The sequence below is a fragment of the Drosophila santomea genome, chromosome 2R (assembly GCF_016746245.2).
Source record: "Drosophila santomea strain STO CAGO 1482 chromosome 2R, Prin_Dsan_1.1, whole genome shotgun sequence".
Taxonomy (NCBI): domain Eukaryota; kingdom Metazoa; phylum Arthropoda; class Insecta; order Diptera; family Drosophilidae; genus Drosophila; species Drosophila santomea.
In genome coordinates, this window is record NC_053017.2 from 8,544,363 (window position 1) to 8,566,474 (window position 22,112).

Sequence of the window (22,112 nt, forward strand, 5' to 3'; positions counted from 1 at the left end):
GTGCAGCCAGAAGAAGCTGAAGAAGAAACTGCAACACGCGACTTTCCCAAATAAAATAAAAACGCAAACAACAACGCATTATAAACAATATGTTGGACTTGGCTTTTTGTTTTGTTGTTGCTGCTGGCGATGTTGCTTTCTTGTTTTGCATGTTGCACCGGCTACAAGCGGGCCGCAATTTGCAGCGATTTTCACCGGCAACCGCAGGCGGCGGCAGCAATCAGTAAAAGTTTTCCAAAACCGTAAAAGCAGCAAAATAAAAGAAATAACAGAAATGAAAAGTGAAAAGCCAACTTAGATTAACCGCTCCCTGTCCATTTCATCGATCATTAAATTGCTGGCGAGATGCCAAAGGAACGGATGAGTGGCCAACGGCGAAATCAGAAAGCAATTAAATCATTCCAATTAATGAGGATCTATGGACTAACTACAAAACAGTAAAATCTAAAAAAGATGCCACCATTTGGGCAGTAAAATACGAAATAGTCACGTCTCAAAAGACTCTAAAATATTTCCATCAATGCATCAGCACAATTTTGATTGCACACAAATGCGGAAACGAAATATGTCTGCATTTAGTAAGTTAATTAGAAGGCTGCATTATGAATGACTTAATGTTTGTACAAATGTTTTCGCTGAAAGACCGCAACTATGCCGAAGCATCCTCATCCTTAGCCGCGGGCCGAGCCAAATCCACTTTTTGCATATGAAAAGAATTCAAGTGAAGGGGGACAAATCATCAGCAACTACCAGTCAGCGATGAATAATTACGTGCTGATGGGAAACGAAGGGGCTTCGCACAGCACAGTAGCAGTTCCAAACGACACAAATGACTTGGCCAGGCGGATGCGGAAAAACTTTTCCACTCCAATCCACGACGAACCGTACCGAACTTAACTGAACTGAACTGAACAGATCTCAGTAGTGCGGTAGTGCGGTAGCCAGTTGAGGAATAACTCACGTTCCGCGTTCAAGTCGCCCAGATAAAAAAAATAGAAACTCCGAGACGGATTCTGAAACTGAATCAGAATCAGTATCTCGAGTTCGAGCTGGCTGTGGTAATTACAAGCTGTGATGGGGTCGCTTGTCGGATTGTCGACAGAACTAACAATTATATAAGCCAGAGGCCGTCGAGAATCGCGGCTTGCATCACTCACTCAGAAAAAAAATCTTTTCATTCGCAAAATGATATACACAAGTATATCCAACTTTTTTGCGGTACTGCCACTGCTACTGCTGCTGTGCTGTGCTGCGCTGTTCAAGGTATTTTTCAAATGCAGCCAAAGGAACGTCAAAAAGTCAGCTAAGTAGTACCTACAATTGCTTGTAGCTACAGCGAATGTATCTTGTAGCTACAAGTTGGCGGCGCAGTTCGAATGCGAGCTGTGTGTGAGTGAAACTGAACTGAAACCGAAAGAGTACAAAAAAAAATCCAGCACACTCGCACACAAAAATACAACAAAATCGACAACAACAAAAGGAAAAACACCATAACAAAAAATCGCTGACCTCATTATTATTTTGTGTATATATGTATGTATGTACGTGCATTCTCCGCTTGGATTGCTGGCTTCGTATTTATTTCGCTGCTCTTTTGAGACCGCGGACTGCACCAGCTCAAATGTGAGGCAACTGTGCCTTGATGAGATACCCATAGCCATAGACGCGTATCTGCTGGATGCGATTTGCATTTGCATTCGCCGCGATAATCCCAAGCTCTTTTGAAACGCCAATGAAATTCGAAATCCATTTCACAATCTCATCTTGCGCGGGCGACCGATATGTCCGTCAAACCAAATGGAATGTAAATCACAATTTGATGGGTCTATGGCGGGAATTTCCACCAAGGATTAAATTACGGTTATATGATTGAATAGAAATAACTTAAGGTTAGCCAATTCTCCTATTTCACCCATTTACCATTTTATTACGCGTTTATATATGTACTTTGAAATTAGAGGTTTCACTTTCCTGACCTTTTTTCCATAAACTTATTGTTTTTTTTTTGTACACTCTTTGTAAATCACTGTTATTATCCATTATTCAACTATTTGCCTTAGCTTCTTCTTCAGACGTTAATTTTAGTGATATATGAAGTTTGAATCTTTACCCTTTTGCAATAATGTAGCTTGTTAAGGGATTTATTAACATTGAATCTAAAAGCAATACACATTCTACTGAGATTCCCTAACTATTTTCATCATAATTTCATGAACTTTGTGCCACCTGTAATTGACTTGTTGTAACATAGTATTTTAGTTTCAAGGCAGTGAAATCAATGGCAGAATTCCAAAGATGTGAAATACAATACCCGGAATCATTTTACCCAAAAGTAAACACGAGCCTAAAACTAAGGACATCGAGTCCTTCAAACTCACCACATGAACACTGCTCTGCAGCTGTCCGGCTAACATGGTTTGGGCCTGCTGGTGTTGCTGGTGTTGCTGATGCTGCTGCTGCTGCTGCTGGTGCTGCTGATGCTGCTGCTGCTGCTGGTGCTGCTGCTGCTGATGCTGCTGCGAGGGATCGGGCAGCTTCTTGTCGGTCTTCTTGGCCGCTCGCTTGTTCTTGCTCTCGAGGAAGCGCTTCTGCAGGACGGTGGTCTCCTGGTTCTGCTGCTCGCAGACGGTGTTGAAGGCCTGCTCATAGCGTGGCACGCAGTCCGTCTGCCGGCGGCGGTAGTTCTCCATGCGGCGTCGCAGCCGATCGACGACCGGCATCCGCTTGGCGGGCATAGTGTCGCCCGGAGCGGAGGGAATCGCTCCTGGATTCGCAGGGCCGCCAGCTCCGTTGCCGCCAGTGATTCCAGCAATGCCGCCTGTTGCTCCCAGGTTGGCATTGTAGGGCGAGTGTTGTTGCTGCTGCTGCTGTTGTTGCTGCTGCTGCACTTGGATCTGCTGCTGTTGCTGCGCCTGGGCATTGTGCTGCTGCTGTTGCAGTTGCAGCTGCTGTTGCTGCTGCAGGTGGAGGCCCAAGTGTTGCTGGTGCAACTGGAGATTCAAATGTTGCTGCTGCTGCTGTTGTTGCTGCTGCTGCTGCTGTTGCTGCTGCTGGGCGACGGCGGCTGCTTGGCTGGCGCTCTGGAAAACTGGCAGGCCGCCCGCATCCATAAATGCGTCCGTGGTGAGGCTTTCGCTGGCGCTCGTTGCTTCGCAGCTTTCGTCTCAGTCGGCGACGAACGCTGACGGCGACGAAATCGCGAAGAACAAGGCGGCGACAGCGGCGGCGAATAAATATATATGCGTGTATATAGGTTGTCTATATCTGATATCGTCTGTTGTTGCTGGCAGCGCTGCTGATTGCTGCTGCTGTTTCCGCGCTGCAAGACCGGAAATGCCTATTCAACGCGGAGAGGTGTTAGGAATATCGCTGCTGCGGCAGGTGAAAGCAGCCACAAGAAAACCAAGTCCACATCCTGTGGCAAGTCCTGCAAAAAGAAAATGAGAAGCAACGCTTTAGCTTTATGTTTTTTGTTGTTAAATCTATCTTAATCCAAAAGTAAAGGAATTACTTTAGCTCCCAAATATTAATCAATTTCTATACTAATATACTAGTTCGAAATTCCCGCTGGTTATCTGTCCCAAGGTCATATTTACGCTATGCACCCAGTCGCATTTCCACTTGAATTTCGGCGATTGTAGATCAGTTCGAAGCTAAACTAAATACGTATGAAACGATTGATAAGAACCGGAAAGTGAGAGCAATAAAAAGAAAGAAGGAGAGAGCATATGAGTGATGTCAATACGAGTACCTTATAGTAGAAACCACAACAAATTAAAAACAAAGTAGATCGACAAACACACTTTCCAGAAACTGATAAAAACAATGCCAGCTACAGTTGAAAAAATTCTATCCCCCACTAAAAAGTTGTATTTCAACATTTAAAGAAAAACCTAAAAAAAAAAAAAGTATTTACAATACAACGTAGGCTGTACAGTGAGAAAAATTTTGTTCTTAATTATTATTCTTTATTTTACTGAGAAAAGTATCGGAGAAGTCGTTTTTTTTACATTAAGTGGTTCTCGTATTGATCATCCTATTAGGTTGGTCCAAATTCGTCTACATGAGCTAACTTTGTTCTGTACTTAATTATGAACGTCTTTTTGCTCAGTGAATCAGGCAAAGCTGATTAAAGCCAATAATCGCTGGCAAAACGCGAGCGGCCGTTGCGCGTTTTCTTATACACATTCGCATTCGCGTGTCTCGAAAAGGCGAGAAGCAGAGAACAGTACAGAACAGAACGGAACAAAACAAAGCCAAATGGAATCGACGTCAAATCGGAATCGGAATCGGGATTGAGAGACTGACAACAAACACAACTGGCCTGCGCCGCGTCTGGCGGTTGAATGAATGACTGATGGACGGAGCAGAGCGGTTGGCACACGGCGAGCGGTTGGAGCTCGGTGCTGCTTTCAATGGCTTGGCTTGGCTGTGGGCTTGGACGGTGCCGAGAAATCGGTGGTGCCGAGTGCGCCGAGTGGAGCTACATGGGCTCCACCACCACAGCGAACGACAGCCGACGACGAACTTTGGATGTTGCAGAGGCGCAAATGAGCAGAAAACCTTTGGCAACTTATGACTGATGGGCAATACAGGAGAGCCCTAAAAAGTTATTATTATTTTAGTTTTCGTTATCTTGTCTTTAATATCAAGATTTTAAAATCTTGCTTAAAACCAACTTAACTTTTTAAATAATGCTTTATTCTTGAGTAAAAGAAAGTATTTTTATTTATCTATATTTTTTTATATATTTTATCTTTTATTTATTTATATTTATACAACATATTATTTAAAAAAGTTTTCAATATACTGTTAAAGTGGAAAAAATGTATTTAGCTACGTTTTGATTTATTTATGTTTTAATTTTCAATTAAATACAATATAGTATTTTCGCGGTTGTCCCTTTTATGGAAGCCTGCCTGTTAAAGGCTGTGCGGCACGTGGATGAAAGGGGGTGGAACCATCGGGGTGATGCAGGCAAATTAAGCTGTAAACAAGAGGCGAGATGAGAAGGCTAAGCCAAGACCCTAAAGCCCAAACTCCTCGGCTGCAGTGGAAACTGGTTTTGGGCCTTCAGTTCAAGTCGAAAAATGGGGAACCTTTGGTGGAAACGGCAGCGCGACTTTACTCGCGTTCGAAACAAAAACAATAATCCACTCGCATACAAGCGAACGGCGGTTCGGCCGAACCGAATAGCAGGCGCGCAGCAACTGCAGGCAGAGAAAGCGGCCGAACGGGAGAGTGGGTGGCTGGGGGAGCGAGAAGGCAACTGGCGAGTGCGAATGAGCGAGACAGCAGGGCTGTTGCCTCTGCGCGAGAAAGCAAGTTATGTTATGGAGTGTACAGAACAATGTTGTAAACGAGTGAGTGCAATTGAGTGAGTGAGAGTAACTGAGTGAAAGAGCAACGACAAAATCTCACGACACGGAATCTCAGGGAAGAAAAAAAAGGTCAGCGATTTATAGAAGAGCGATTTGTTTTCTATTCTTTGCTAATGTTGTTATTGTTTTCGCTACTGGGTTTAATTAAAAAACAAAACTCCGTTAACCCATTGAGGTAGGTGTCGAACAGTACGGAAAGATAGCTGAACAAGACGAAAACACACGTAATCACGAAATGCTTCTCATTTGCGGAAATTTGAAATCTACGGAAACAAATCTTAAATGTTCTGAACTTCCAAATGAAAAGATCTTGTATAAAGAAATTACGAACTAAACATTTTAAATACAAAAACCAAAACTTTAAGTGATAGCAAGATAAGAGTTCGGTCTTGAGGAAACAAGTAAAATTATCGAGAGTCGCGCCATTCTTAAGGGGAGTGGAATTGTTTCATAAAGGCTTTCTTGGGATATCATAAATTTTCGGCCGCGAATTTCGGAAAACCGTTTTCATTTTGGAGCGCAGAAACCAATCGATAAGAGCCGCAAAGTCGCTACCCACTAAATTCTTAAGAAAAGACACTTTCTTGAGAAGCGAAAACTTTATGAAGCTTATGATTATTTCTGTTAATGTCTCGACATTAACATTTTATTACGATTGGAGGCGAGTGAGATAACTTATGAGGAAAAACTGCCAAGTGATTTAGTGTCACAGGAACATACATATTTCTAGGTACAGCGGAAAGAAAATTGCAAATAAAAAAACTGTTTAAAAAGTATCGTATAATTTTATAAAACTATAACTTAATAGTTTACCGAACGCATAATAAGTTTTGTAGTTTAAAACACATTTCATTATTACATCTCATTAAATCTAACAATTTGTTTTAAAAATCCATACATAACATAATTTCTGTATTTTCATTTAATGATATTTATTTAATGATATTTATTTAATGATATTTATTTAATGATATTGATTTAATGATATTGAATAAATAATAAATTCATTCTCAGCATTTAATGCTCCTCAAATTTGTACATAAATCCAGTACAATCTCACAGATTTTTACCCAATGATCTCAATTCCAAATAGAGCGCCAACAAGAGAGAGCACTATATTTGTATACACACGCAGTAACAGTTTTAGAGTGAGAGAAAAACACGAGGGTCCACTGTTAAAGCTTCCGTGGGACTTTAACATCGGCCGACGGACACGAAAACATTGCAAAATCGGCGCGAATTAAAAAATCGCCGGCGACGACAGAAACGCGACAGAAACGGACGGTAGTCCGTCTCGCGTTTCTCGCAGCGCCCAAAACCGAAAAACAGCGTGCGGCATTTGATGCGGAATCGCATTGAAACCGAAACAGAGCCAGAAGTGAAACGGCGGCGACTTACGTCGCGCGTCTATCGCAAAAATGAACAGGCGCCCAGCGCTGGCAGCAGCGCGATTACGGTGCGTTTTCAGCCGCCGCTGTTAGTGCTCAAAACGGTTATGCCTGGGAAGAGAGCACAAGAGCGAACTATTTTATTTTGTTTCCATGCGCCAGTGTGTGTGTGTGCTTGCGTGAATATGCTGTGAGCTCCACAGAAAACTATTTGTACCCAGCAATTGAAATACAATTTTGATTCACAAAAGCATTGATGGCGTTTTTATGAAACGTCATAATAAGTTAAACAAAGTTTAATGTTCTAACGACTTAACCACATGCATAAAGAATTTTAATACAGAAAATAAGTTGTTGAAGTTTGATTAGCAATATCAATCACGTTGTCTTGTATTAAAAATATAAATGGTACAGGCGGAGTTGGGGTTGCAATGCATTGTATTTTATCTATCAATAGAAATATCGAAAAAAAAAAAAAAGCAAACCTAGGAACAATACAACTTTTTCAACATGTAGCCACAAATAGTATTAATATTTATGTCATTTGCATTTTATTTATAAATTGACGTAAGCATCGAAGCTACTAATATAATTTCATGCAGTACTATTTTATCTGTTAATCTGATCATAAAACGCCCGTCAGCATTGGAATTAATGAATTAATTTGGTAGCTGCAAAAACCGCTTGCGTTTCCAATCGCAAGCAGAAAAAAATGCGGTTTTAAACGCGACCGGCGAGAAGATACATTTTATTGCAAATGGAGAAGCGGCGAAGATGGCTGAAAGTCGTCGGCTGGCTGAAACGTCTGTTGGCCCATGAGAAAACGACGCCAAACAAAATGGTGCCGCCTCCAGTGACGAAAGCGACAAGCCAACTAACTAGCCAAGTTACTAACAACCAACGACTAACGACAAACGCAACACAAAGAGAACGACAAACGACGACGGCGGCGACAAAAAGTCAATTTTATCGGAAACTAACAGGCTGCAAGCAGCCGGAGAAAGCAAAGCAAAGCTGGGGCGGAAAAGCCAAGGTGGACTTTCCACTTTTCGTTTGTCTGGCCTGGAAAAGCTCTCTTTCTCTATTCCTCTATGGCTCGCCAGCGCTGGGCGCCTAATCCGAATTGCGAGAAAGATCCGCTTTTCGAGCCAAAAACCATCGAATAGCCCGGCAAGCACACAGCTCGCACAAATTTTCCGCCCAGAGACACGCCCCCGAAATTCGGAGTGCCGCCCCCCTGGATGTCCGGGCCAAAATCCAAGCCATCCGGCCGGGACAAAGGCGAGCGGCAGACTGAGGGAAAATCGAGGAAAATTTTGAAGCCAAACCGCAGAAAGCGCTGGAGAAAAGTAGATGGCTATGCTGCTTTCGCAGGGGGTGTGGCGGGGGGTAGTTATTCGAAAAGGGGGTGGTGCTTGGGTGGAAAGTACAGAACCAACATCTCAGTGCAATTAACTTGATTGTCTCTGCACATGCGCATTGAGGAAAACTCCAATCGTGTACTATGTTTACCCAAATGCTATCGTATTAATTTGGCTTTCCCGTAAATTGTGCTGTTTTACCGATTTATGGTCAAGCTGTTAAAGTTATTAAATATTAATAATGGGGTTACTTATAGGGAAATAATATAAATATAGCAGCCAAAAGTATTATTACTTTTTGTAATCTTTCTCTATTAGTTTATGTGTTATACAAATAAGCTTCAAATGTATTATACCTTAATAGCAATATAATTATAATCATTTGTTTTGCAAAAGTGCATAAAATGAAATACGACCCAAGTTGTATAATTAATTGATAAGAAAATGAGCCAAAGTATTTTATTTACACAAGCAGCTCAATAAACCGGAAATACCATCTCTGGCTGTACTTTTCTCAGATAAATTGTGATTCTATAGTATATCATTTCGAAAAGAAGATAACACATTGAATCGCAGGATTTTAGTTCACACGCAGGGCGAAACCGCAAGCATTCGCCATGATGTATAAATAAAAATCGAGGAAAGCCCACAAGTAGATGCAAATTGTTGGCCAGCTGCAGCTGCAACAGCAACAGCAACACATCAGCAGCAGCAGCAGCAGCAGCAGCAACTTCGCCTCCAGCAACATCAAACGGCAATCGCAGCAACAACAGGTCCCGAAACAGATGTCGTGCGATTATTTGTGGAGTAGGGCATGGTGGGGCTGAGTGGAGTTGGGGAGTATCTTGCAACAGCTGCAACATGCAACATTATCGTCGATGCTGCTGCAACATTGCAGAGGGCGCCACTGTTGTTGTTCCATGCCACCAGCAATGCGGCGCTCAGAAAATCCAGCCTGCCGGTACAGTGGTAAAATGCTAAAGTGGCAAGTGCCCCACCAGCGGGATACCCAACACACAACACACACAAATGCATAACACACTCTCACGAACAAGGAAAATTCGCAATAAGGCAACAACACAATACGAAATACAAGCCACAACGGCAACGGAACCGGTTGTTCAAACTAGCACAAAAAGTAGTCGAGGAAAAAGAGGAGACCACTGTATGGCTACTCCTTCTGAGCTCCCAATCCCAAAGAGCCCCAACTACAACTGAGCGATTTCTCGAACATGACGGGCACTTACTTCATTATCCGCCACTGAAAACATAAGATACTTCAAAGGATTCAAAGGAATCTTGTGGTTTTCAACTCGACAGATACTTTTTGATCCTTAAACGACGCAGGAACAGAATCCCAAAGTAGAATATACAATCTTCAATAACTAAAGACTTCATAATGATTACGGCCTCTTTAAACAAGACAAATTCCCAATATTTGCGGAAGTCATGTGATGACTTGAAAATACAATAAGATAAGGGGTTATCGAGGGGTCATTATGTTCCTATAATTATGTTGTTATCAAATGGAAACGTGTACACTGCGAATTTATTTCTTACATTGCTTTAAGCATATATTGCTTATAGTTCTCGATGGTTGATGCTTTGAATTTTTGTTTGCCCAGCTATGTATCATATACTCGACTCGTTGGAACCCGTCTCTGCACAGCTGCCTGCACCCATTTAACCCATGTTGTACAACAATTTAACGGCCAACCACTCGCTGAGGCTCTTCTGCAGAACGCCGCTCGAATCTTCTCGCAGGGGTGACTTTCCACGGGAGGAAAGGACGGAAAACCCATAAAACGAATAGGACAATGAATAAATGCCTGACTGCCTGCCAACTTTAATTAATTTTCTATTTCTGTTTTCATGCCACACGATTGCCGAAGAGCGTACCACTTTTTGAACGATTCAAAATGATTCAATACGTTCGTGGGGTTTAAGTAAATACATATACATATTATAAATTCGATTATAGTGTTCCAGCCCTTGAAGCCTTTGCATTATTTCGTAAAGTGCTTGATAATTCGGTGCAATAAAACGAAATGCTTTTACTTTGATCAGTTGCCTACAAAGTATCGTGAGTCCACAGTAGAATACCGGTTTTTAGCAAGGATATGCCATTATTTGAAGCGCTCTTGAGGACTTTGGCAAACACACATACATTTGTGTGTTGGTACTTAAATGTAAATGTACCTGGGCAGGTGCGAGTAATCCGCGAAAGGACTCAGTGCGGAACGAGGCATGACGAGGAGAGCCTGTCGCTCGTATCCTCCAAGTCGAACCCACAATTGCTCTTCCGGTTCCATCCCTACCACTTGTCCCCTCATTTTGTGCCCCAGAATTAACCCCTCACTCGCCTGTCCCGCTAATGAAGTCTTAAATTGTCTGTCGTTTCGCAATGCTTTTTGCTAAATTAACAAACAGCGCGCGGAAAACTATATAAAAAGGAAAACAAATAAAAAATTAAACGGGGTCCGGTCTCTGCTTTACCCATCTGCCCCCCACCCCCAACCCCCTTCAGCACTCCCCAAATCCCCTTTTATATTGCGCTTAAATATTTATGAGCTACACGTGACGATGGCTGAAAGCCATGAAATTGTCGCTAAGCGATGAGCTGAAAACTAATAAAATTATTACGTTTAACTCGTGGAATAACTCGAAAAGTTATATTTACTAGTTTTCATAAACAGCATTAAAACTAACGACTGTAAAAGATTTCCACATTTAGTAGAAGCTTTAACATAAAAATGCTTATAATTAGCATTATACCATCGCATTTCCTTTTTAGATATTAACTTCCTTGTTTTGTTTTTACGAATTAGAGAACATCCAACATATTAATTAATTAATAAACGGCCAATTCCACGCTTACTAATACATGTTTAAGATGGTTTTCTAAGTACGAAATGCCATTTAGACAGTCTTGTGCCCACAAAACATTTTCTAGTTTTCTATTTATTTTGTTTTATGGGCGCGAAAGTTGATTAACGTTAATTAATTCATGCTGCGAGTGGCGTTTATATTTGAACAAATTGGAACTAAACGAGATGTTCGAGTGCCCGGAAATGCACACACACATACACTCGCATACATACACAACCGCTGAGATACAAGATGCAAACACACAGATACAATGTTTGACCCAGTAATTAAGGCGCATTTCATGAGGCTAATTAATGAAGTTCAGTCCATCAGCATGCAGCTTCATATCGCCCTCCCGCTCACCATTTCCCATCTCTTTTTTCTTCTTGGCAACCTGTTTTCCCTGGGTCTTGTGTACACAACAAAAGCAATTTCAGGGAAAACATTTCTCCCATTTGTCTAGTATATTTCTTTTCTCTATTTTCCTCGGTTACTTAGTAGATGCAACCAAAAACGCTCCAGGCTCGTAAGCGCAAACAAATTAAACGCAGCAAAGGAACGAGGAAGATGAACAGAAATACAGTAAAACTGGTCGAAGAAGAACAGTCTAAGCCAATGTTTATAGAAGTACACATATGCCATAAACGATTTAAATATCTAACAAATATCCTAGCTTCTGATGTATACAATATATGTCTTAAGTAGATATTTAGTATTGCAGTGAAATATGTAAGTAATAAGGGCAATACCTAGTCCCCAAAGTTTGGTATGTGTAGCGAATTATAATAACTCGTCGTTGTTAAGGTTAGAAGGTAGTGATCCTTAAGTGAAAAAGTATTAGTTTTTAGCTAAATAAGTTCGACCCCATTTTTTAAAAAAACCGATGACAGCAACCAAAAATCGAAGGGAAGCCGCACAAAATGTCCAACAAAACAGCGACGCCGGCAGCGCGGTAGCGGCGCAGCAACAGAGGCGGCAGCGTGGGAGTTTCGTTAACAGCTGTACCCCAAAACGCGCTCTCTCTTTTGTTCTCTCAGCACGTAACAACATCCCTGCGTCACACGTTGTTATTGCTGTTGCTGTAGTTCCTGTCGGCTGTTGCTGGTGTTGTTGCTGCTGGTGTTGTTGCTGCTGCTGATGTTCCTGCGCTGCTGCTGCCTAAGTTGTTGTTGGCTTTTTGTCACAGGTCGTTGCACTACCAATACCCATGCAACAAAGAGAGCGATGTACGCTGTACAGTGTGACACATGCAGGCCGCTCGGACGGCAGTCGTCGACAAAAGCGAGCAGCAACAGCAGCAACAGCAACAATAGCGCAGCTTCAGACACCCCTTCCACCCCCCCTGTGCGCCCTACAAAACCGACGTAAGCCCCTGACCATCCAAAAACTCCATGAGTGATGCTAATGTATCTTTGTGAGTGCAGAATCTAGATAAATATATATTTATCCTGCACAGAAATATTGTTATTCAGTTCTATTCAAACCTTTTATCCATATTTATTTATGGGAGTTAAAAAACATATTGGATTTAAAAAAACAACTAAATGTTACTTAATTAAAAATATTATTTTTTATATTTCAGGAACTAACTGACTTAAAACAAAATCTAAAAAAAATAATATCAGTACTTTCAGTCATTTTCAGGCCATTACTTTAATATTAGCTTAAAATCATGCACTAAATTTTTAAACTAAGCAAACATATGTATGTATATGTACATATGTAGATAATTAGGGTTAAAACAATAAATTATTTATCTCCACCAATGTCTAAACATCATTCCAACCACTCAATAAAGTAGTGAATAGTAAATTCCACGTGCTTCACACAAATGTTAGTGTAATTTTTATATGCCTTCAAAGTACGCACAAGTAGCGATAAGAAAACTTTCCATAATAACTGAGAAAAGTGTATTGACATTTCGATCATTGTTGCTCAAGACCTGTTCGCCCCTCCCAACTGCCCCATAAATTGACAATCTTGGAAATGGAAATTTCCTTTGCCAATCTTTTAGCTGAATTCATTTGCTTGGAAATGCAAATCCACAAGGGTATAAGGAATTCGGACATAAATATGTAATGAATCAAGTGGCTGCAGGTTTTCATTAAAAAGGCCCAATTAAAACCAAGTGGAAATCTTGTTGGGAGATCAAGGAGTTATTTTCCCCATTAATCCTTTCGTATATTTTCGTATTTTATTTTTGGGGAAACTGGTGGAATACAATTTTAAAGAATATAGTCAAGTGGTACCAAAAAAAAAATGGTTGTGTGATTATTTTGTGTATCTCGCGGGGCATAAAAGAAAAGCATTCAAATGAACTTTCCTCGCTGGTATGGTTGTTGTTCTTGTTGTACGTGGCACAAGTGCGGCCGCATGCTCAAGCACACACCCATACACCTAAAGAAGGAACCAGAAAACGTGTTGAGTGGCAAAAAAGAATAATAATAATAAAAAACAAGAATGAGCGCTTTAACCACTTCAGGTTAGACCAACGCGATACCCGCTAGTAACTTAAAGTTGGCAAACGAGCTCTTTAGAATTTCCTCTCACAAAAGTCTTAATGGCAAGATTATAAAAAAGTGCATTTAGAATTTTTAACAAAGTCATTTAGAATTAGAGGAGCACTTTTTACTACCACTAAAGTTTTAAGGACTTGTCAGGATTTTGAGAGCATGTTTTCTTTACATAGATTATTACTGGTTACATTTTGTTCCCGACTTATAATACGATTGATTTTAATGATCAATCATGAGTTCTTTCTCTCTTACGCAAAAACAATATACCCTTCGTAATGTCGGTGTGCTGGGTATAAAATCAAGTAAAGAATACCAAACAAAAACAAGCCAAACAGAGATAGGGCTCTTTCTGTCTAGCAAATTTTATATTCAACATATTCTCCACCTTTTTCACCCTTTTTCCAGGCAATTTGATTTTTGCAAAAGATGAGTGTTTCCCCAAACATTCTGTTTTCCCCGCATCCCAATTTAAAGTTTGTGATTTTAAATGATTAATGTTCAAGTCGAGATTTTGTACAATGATTGATTAATTAACGTTGACAACCCAACTGCAAAGAAAACAAAAATTGCCGACACACGCACACCCTTTCCATAAACACACACAAGCACAAAGGCGGTCTCTTTCGGTTGTCCAGTTTTCCAAAACTTCTTTTTTTAGTTAATAAATTGACTTCCATTTTCGTTACGGTCTTTTCTTATCCCCTTCTTCCATCTACATGATATTATTGTTGCCGTTGCGTTTCCCACCCAAAAGCATTTTCCTATGAAATCTGAAACGATGGCTCTGCGAACGTTGACGTGTGTGTGGCCAGGTTTTAGCCTTGATTGATTCGAAACCGAGTTTAGTTAGCCCGAGAAACCGTAAGGGGTAGTAGAGATCAATGCACAGAGAGAAATCAATGTGTTGATCAACACAATTGATACTTTTCTTATTAAGAAAATGCAGTAAAAAGACTTTGTCATGAACTTACAAGGTTTAAGGGATTGGAATACATTCCGATTACGAATGTGGCTTGAGAAATGGTTACAAATATTGCTCTAGCTTTTCTCTCAGTGTTCATATTTCCTTTGCAGTTTGCCACTGTCAATCGAGTCTCTTTCTCACCTCAATTTCGAGCCATATGTGCGTGTGTTTGCAAAGGTGTACACGCAATTAATTATGTTGACAACTGACATCAATTGAAACGCTATCGGAAGGCAATCATCAAACATTAATCGAATGTGACATTCGGCAGGCAATTCTGAACTTTGCTTTTGTTCTCCAAGAATCCCAGTTGCTCCTTGTACATATACATATGTACATATGTATGTACATGTGCACATGAATATATGTATGGAAAGTGATTTTCCTGCTTAGACAAATAATGCTTTGCATGACTAAGGTCGATTTTCCGTCATGTAAGGGATATTTAATAGATACGGTTATTTGCTTACTGAAGTAACGTGTTTCAAGTGGCTTGGTGCTTATTCTACCATTATGAATATTGATTTCAATTAAAATTGCATATGCAACTGGTAAGTGTTATATATTCATTGCTTTCTCCATTAATTTATAAAAAGTTTATAAAAAAATTTATAAAAATTTATAAAAGCCTCATACGATGAGGTACATTTTGGTGAACTTAAGAAACAGTGAATATTTACGAGTGCCGAGCCATTTTACAAAGTCTCCCCAAATCGTATGTATGTACCCATAAATTGGTACTTATAGACAATCGCTGTATAAGTGTGCCACTACATAAATAGATTTCAGTACTGGATTGTTTATACATGCGCATATAGAATATATTCCCTTATCGGTTCCGTTCTCCCGCAACGGATCGTACGACCCCAAAAACGGGGGGTCTTGATTCCAACTGGCCCCAGATGAATCGGAGACGGATCTCATTACCTGAAACGCTTGCATTGCATATTCAACAAGATGACTACCAGTTTGTGGCTTGCGACAGATCCCCGCCAGATACCCAGATACCCAGATACCCAGATACCCCAGATACCCCTGTTATCCCCGCTATATCTGCCCGATCAACGACCTCTCCCACCCGCGTCCAAAATTCCGTGGGCCATACAATGGGCGGCCATTCATCTTTACGTAATTTCGATATCAGAGTAGCGGCGCAGCGCAAACAACAAACAATAAGAAGGCAACACAAAATTGTTTCTTTGAAACAAAAGCACGGAAAAAGTGAAAGTCTAATTCAGCCACAGGGCGACCTAACTAACACAAACCTCGTCGAGTGAAGAGGGCACCGCGGATTTAGGCGGGTATAGTAATTATGGCAATGCCAAGTGAACTTAATGAGTGCATTTATAAGGAATCTCGAAATTCACTCTATTCTTCGTGGTTTCACTCGCTGTTTCCACCGCTCCCAGCCCAGCGTCACAATCGAAAGTATCTCGGCATTTTATGGATCTACAATTGTTGCCAGATGTTTTAAACCAGTTTATTTGCCAAAGCCAATTCGAAATCTATAAAAATGTTTATTTATATACTATACAGACAATCGGTGTGCACATATATGTATCTACATACGTGTTTATGCGGTCCATATGTGCAGGAAATTCGATGTCGAGGCGATGCGAGACAGAGAATATGTTTAGACACAAAAATTTAAATAAATTTTATATAAAAATCCGATAATCACTGCCTCTGATTTTTTGTAAAACAAAGAAAGGCAACTGTTATATGCGACTTTTCATTGCTCTCACAGTAAAATCGCATTAACCAAAATCCTTGTTTATCGAATATAACTAGACACTGAGAGTTTGTAATAAAAAATATAATAAATTAGGCATTTTAAAAATACTTTAATTAGATGTTGAGTTATGAAATTGTAATAATTTATTAAATGTTAGTAGTGTATTAAAACTGAAAGTGAAAAAACAAATTCCCACGCGTCATATTGAACCAACAAAAGCATCAGGAGTAGAAAAAGCTGCGAACCAAGTTAACAGGTTAACAGCCAACTGCTTTGGTTTGATTTCGACGGTTTCTGCTTTGGCTGGGAGCTAATTAAAAATGCATTCGACTTGGCCAACTAAGGCGACAACAACAAACAGGGCCGGGCAAAACAGCAGTTTAACCAATTAACATGTGAGGGCCAACTAAAAAGGCAAACAAATGAATGTAATGAGATGGGCGACTTGTCGATTAGCCGAGCACAAATAAAAACCACCACCCACAGCCACCCCGTTTTTATACGAATTTTTTGTACTTTTTTGTCTGCCTGATGCGGAAGATTGCCTAACTAACGGACCGGAAAGTATCTTAAGCAGAGCTGAACAGAGCAGAGTATCTGGCAGATGCGTAAGCGTGCCGGCAGATTTTCGATTTTTCACTCGGCACCCGGACTGAAAAACTGATTGATATTAACCCGAAAAAAGCTAAGAATCTTAAATGAATTTATACTACGACAAAAGGCAACGCACGTTTGATGTTGTAGATACATTCTGTTCGTGTTGTTGCCGCTGCCGCGACGCAAGTACAACGGAAAACGGCGACGAGCAAGTACAAATACGAGTACGAGTACGAGAGTATCTCTCGGGTTTTTCGGACGTGGACGTACGAGTATCTGGGCATGAGTATCTGGTTCCGCGACGCCACTCAGCACGTTCATTATGGCATTTTGTCAGAAACAAATTTCAGAGTCGCTCTCGCCCCGAAAGTGTGCCTGTATCTGAATCCGTATCCGTATCTGTATCTGATGTATCTGTATCTGTGCTTCTGCCGTTGCTGTTGCCTCTGCTGTTGTTGCTGCTGCTGCGGTTTGTTGCGCGATAAGCATACGGATATGTCAGTTAATTATTTGTTTATATTTCGTATTGCCTCGCTCTCTTAAACTGTACACACTCGCCCCGTTCGTTCATGTGCGATGTACACATTTCGTCGCCATCGATACGCGTTTATGTGGTCTAGACTCTAGAGTCTAGACTCTAGCGCTAAGGGGATCTACATAAAGAGCGCTATGGCTAGATGTGTACATGGGCACATCTGTATCGTACATTTCGCATATGATTTTCTGCTGATTAAGGCAAAAGCAAACACACTCGGTCCACAATCCGCTGGAGTATGCCTGATCGCACTGTTTGCGATTGGTTTCCAAATGGGTGCGATGCCTCATGTTCCAAAACATCTCAAGATTATTTTATACAGAAGAATGTGTGACCTTACAGCTAAAACTTGAGTTGAATAGGCTTTGTTAATAGGTTTTCTTTCGTAAAGTTGTCCTTCTATATTTTAGTTTTGCTTCAATTGATTAATGGTGACAATTTTTGCAATGCTTGTAGATACTTTTATTTCTAAGGATAATTCTACAGATAATTTTGGATCTATATTTAACATTGTCTTATTTTTTACTAATTATTTATATTTTTCGGTAAATTTATATCGACATGTGTGTCGTTTCAAGGTAAGTATTAGTAATTATATTAAATGTGTCATTTAACTTCGTTACAAACTTAAACAATAATCAAATAAATGTTGAGTTTATGAGAAATAAATAGTAATTTAAAGAAATGTATTTTCCGGCTATCAACCGCAAATAAAACTTTCAGTACCAGGAGCCAGAAATGTTTAAGTAAATTGATATCCGCATCTTGGGTCGGAGCAGCAAGTGCAGCTGCCACCGCTAATGTTGCCGAAGCAGCAACATCCGCGGCAACATTTACAGCAGCAGCAGCAAGAGATGCAGTGGCGGCAACAGCGGCAACATGTACAGCGGCAACAGCAGCAAGTTGTGGCAGCAGCGAAACAGGCGATAAGGAAGAAAGCATAGGCGGCCAATGCGAATGGGGGAAAATAGCTGGAAAACCGGTGCAGAAATGCCAGTCGCCCTCCCCCTCGCCGTCGCAGTCGTCTGTGTCTGCGTCTCGTGCTTTCGCGAAAGATTCGCTGGAGTGTTGCTGGTGCAACAACTTGCAACATGCGACCACTGCACAATCGTGCGGTGAATGCAGCTGAGCGCCTGCTACAATGCAGCGACCGAACACCTGGAATGGGGCATCCACCTTCGGGATAGCCCGGACTCTCCAGCAACAGCTCCAGCTCCAGCTCTAGCTCCAGCTGCAGCTCCATACGAATGAGTCCCATCTTCGAACCCCCCGCCAACATGCGATTCCCAAGTTCCATCTGCACTCGCATTCCCAGTGTCTCAGGTTGCGATTGCCCGCTTTTGAGGGCTGTTTTGCGGCAGCAGGGATGTTTCACTCGAGGGTTGGGAATCCAGATATATTGGGTATTGGACCCAAACCCAAGCACACAAAACGAAATATAAAACAGCAAACTGTGGGTGAGGCCGCGCTGCTGCACAGGAGAAAAACCCGAAAAAAAGCGTACAACAAAAGCTCAGCCAAAGCGGAAACCTGTTTTGGCCATCGAGCAAAGTGAGTTGAGTGAGCAAAGAGTTAAGTTGAGCAGCAGCATTGACCCCAACTGACTCAACGACAAAATATGCCACAGAAAAGGATGGCAACAGAGCGTCGGACAGAGACGGCAGACGCACAGAAGGAGATGGAGTTGAAGACTGGAGCCTCGGGAGATCTCTCGTATCCGAATAAATGCAGAACATGGTGCGAAATATTTAATACAAAAATGCTGAAAAGGAGTTTAGCCTGACAAAATAAAGCACCACACAAAACCGAGTACAGTGAAGAGTTGTTAGCTGAAAACATTAAAAAAACAGGACCATCTTTTTTAAAATTAAGATAGTACTAAAGGAACCGCTTGAAATTTCAGTCTAAACATACTTAAATTCTACAACAGCTCTTAACTAAATAAGTTATTTCGAAGTTATATTGAAGTTTCACTGCATTATTTATGTGTTTTTTAATTATTTCAAGGCTTATTTTAATATTATTTAGTCAAATCCAGAATAGTTCAGCATATATGTACATATGTATGTATGTATATACACATCACTTCAAACCCTGAATGGATTTTTTAGGATTTAAAGTCGAATAATCTTTTGAATATAACTTTTACATTTTAGCGAAATAATAATTTTTCATTTTATTACTTTCATTGCCTTGATTAAAAGATTGTGATTTAGTGAACTAGGACTATAGTTCCAAAAATTAAACATATTTGTTACAGAAACTTCAATGGTCCGCAGTTCGCTATACAGAGGAGTACCTGTAGCTACCAACTGCAGCAGACGAAGCGAGGTGAGGCCAAGTAAACCTGTTTACAGTTCAAACTTCGCATTCGATATATTCGATGTGAACTCTTTTTTGTTGTGCCATAGTAAGTATGTTCGTCTGGCAGGTTCTGGGGCCGCTTCTTCTTGGCCAACCAAGTTGTTTTAAGCCACCTACGAAGTCGAAGCTTAGGCCGGGTTATCTCCAGCTTAATTGGGTCATTCACACGCGCCACTTGCCCACTGTCGATAGAGATGGATATACATACGTCTCCAGAGGGAGATAAAGATACAGCTGGAGACACTGCTGAAAAACACACACAACTTTTTCAGCCTAGCAACAACTTCCGGTGTCTCAAAGACGAACCGAACAAGAAACTAAAGACGAGGCATACATTACATGTTAGACCACTCGAAGACGTACATATGCGAAGACGGGGGCACAACAAACGGCGGTGAACAGAGGGAGATACACGTATGTAAAAAAAAAGGAAAGACAAATAACACTGTTTATCAAGTGATGAAAAGCATTTAAAATGTCGAGTATGCCAGGTATTGTGCTTAAATGCATTCCCTTCATCGTTATTCTGTTGGAATGCGTCTGATATTGGTAAAGAAATATTCAAAGAACATACATAATCTGAAGGCGGTAAAATATATGTAAGGTTATTTAGCCAAAAGATTCATTACTAACAACATCCTGTTTTATTTGACCGTGGAACAAATGCTAATAATATAGAATAGAATGTTTCGTAAGATAAGTAGAAGGATTATACAGATTAATCAAATTAGTGTTAAAAAACTCTTAACTCTTTAATGATATTAAATTAAATATTTTATTACTCCTTGCCCCAAAAAATGAATAAATTAAATATTTCTCAAATTGGGTTTAAAACAGAAGATTCTAGTATCTTACAGATTGAAAGAACGAAACAACGGTAGTTCTCTCCCACACACAATCGCTTCTACCTACAAGGATCAAACAAAATCAAAGGATCAACGATGAAGAAGAAGCAGAGAGAGAGAAAGAGAGAAAGAATCAAAGACAGGGCAAAAACAAAAACAAAGTCATCAGTCCAAAGACAAAGGCAAATAAATGGCCGTAAAAACTCAACGAACCACTTCTGAATGTGCGAGGGGGACAGCAAGATATGTGCATCCATCATTTTCTAGGCGATGCAAGCAAAGCAATAGCAACAACCACAACAAAACTGCAGTTTAGGCTTAGGAAATTATTTGGCAATTCCCCAGCCCCACAAAACTGGTCTTGTTCCATTTTTAAAAGCCGAGCTTTGACTCAAGTTGCCTCAAGCATAAAAACATCAATCATACGAAGTTCTACACGAAAAGCGCTTCAAGGTCTTATCAACATCACAAGAAAAAAAGGCATTTTAAAACCCGAAATAGAACTGGTTTTGAAATGCGAAAAGCCACCCACAAGAAAATAAAACGCTATAAACTAATTAGGCGATAAGAGCGTTAACTTACTTACCCAGAAGCTGTGCTGATAATCCAACTTGATTTTGATTTCCTATGATTTACCCTTACTTTTGTTGTTATTTCAATTTAGCACTGATAAATGCTTTGAATTTTAATCCAACTGCAACAACAACAAGAACGACACAATTTTATTAGCTGGCCAATGCAACAACAATCAAAAGAGCACAAACTCTCTTTGCTTGCCTTTGTGTGTGTGCAAAAATCAAAACAAAACACGGCAAAAACACTTAAGACTCAAAGAGAGAGAGAGCGAAAGAGAGCAAGAGAGAGTGATCCGTTTTGCTTTTGTTTTAGTTTTTAGTGACTGCAACATGTTGAATGTGTTTGCCCTAACGGTAAATGCTAGTGCTGCAATTTAAAAATCCTCTGCTCGTCTCAAATTGAAAATTAACAATATAAAAGCGGCAAATTTCTTTTGCAACACAAAATCCACAATCACTCACATGAACACACACACACACATACATATACATATATAAGCGCACACCTTTGCAAAGGACGCTGTTGAGGGTTGCATGTTATGTTAAACATAATATAAATTATTTGCTTACTTTGATCTCACAATACACTGTTGGAAATATTCACTGTTATGTTATGTTATATGTCAGCATAAAACCGAAAGAACTAAACACGGTATCTAAAGAAAAATAAAAGAACACCGCCAACAAAATCGGTTGTTGAATTTCTTTTCACTTTTATATATGCCATTTGTTTGTTCAATTAGCATGCACTTTTTAGTTATTTGGTACAGTGTATTTTTTACGAGAATTGTCGACAATTTACGAGAGCTAAAACAAAGAAACCGCGCTCGACGTTAAAAACCGCGTCCGACTGCCGCTGTTTTTTTGTTGTTTTGAGAGGCGCTAGTGGTGGAACGCAGGCGGCAGAAACATCGATGACGCTATCGATAAGGCCACGTCTTATCCTTCTGTTGCCTACGATGTTTTTCGGTTGAATGTCCGGC

The 22,112-nt window shown here is 40.5% G+C and overlaps 1 protein-coding gene across 2 annotated transcripts in view; it reads right to left on the bottom strand.

Moving 5' to 3' along the window:
- The window catches only part of LOC120444428 (neurogenic protein mastermind), a 69,361-nt gene extending 47,358 nt beyond the window's left edge, over positions 1-22,003 (bottom strand). The window contains exons 1-3 of one of the 2 annotated variants that reach the window (XM_039624067.2): positions 21,700-22,003; positions 21,141-21,248; positions 2,379-3,427 (exon numbers count right to left, since the gene is read on the bottom strand). In XM_039624067.2, coding sequence (XP_039480001.1) covers positions 2,379-3,110 — 732 coding nt within the window. In that variant the 5' untranslated portion in view covers positions 3,111-3,427; positions 21,141-21,248; positions 21,700-22,003. The remainder of the gene's footprint in view (positions 1-2,378; positions 3,428-21,140; positions 21,249-21,699) is intronic. The other variant, XM_039624068.2, reaches the window with a different exon arrangement.
- Between the last annotated feature and the right edge of the window lie 109 nt (positions 22,004-22,112).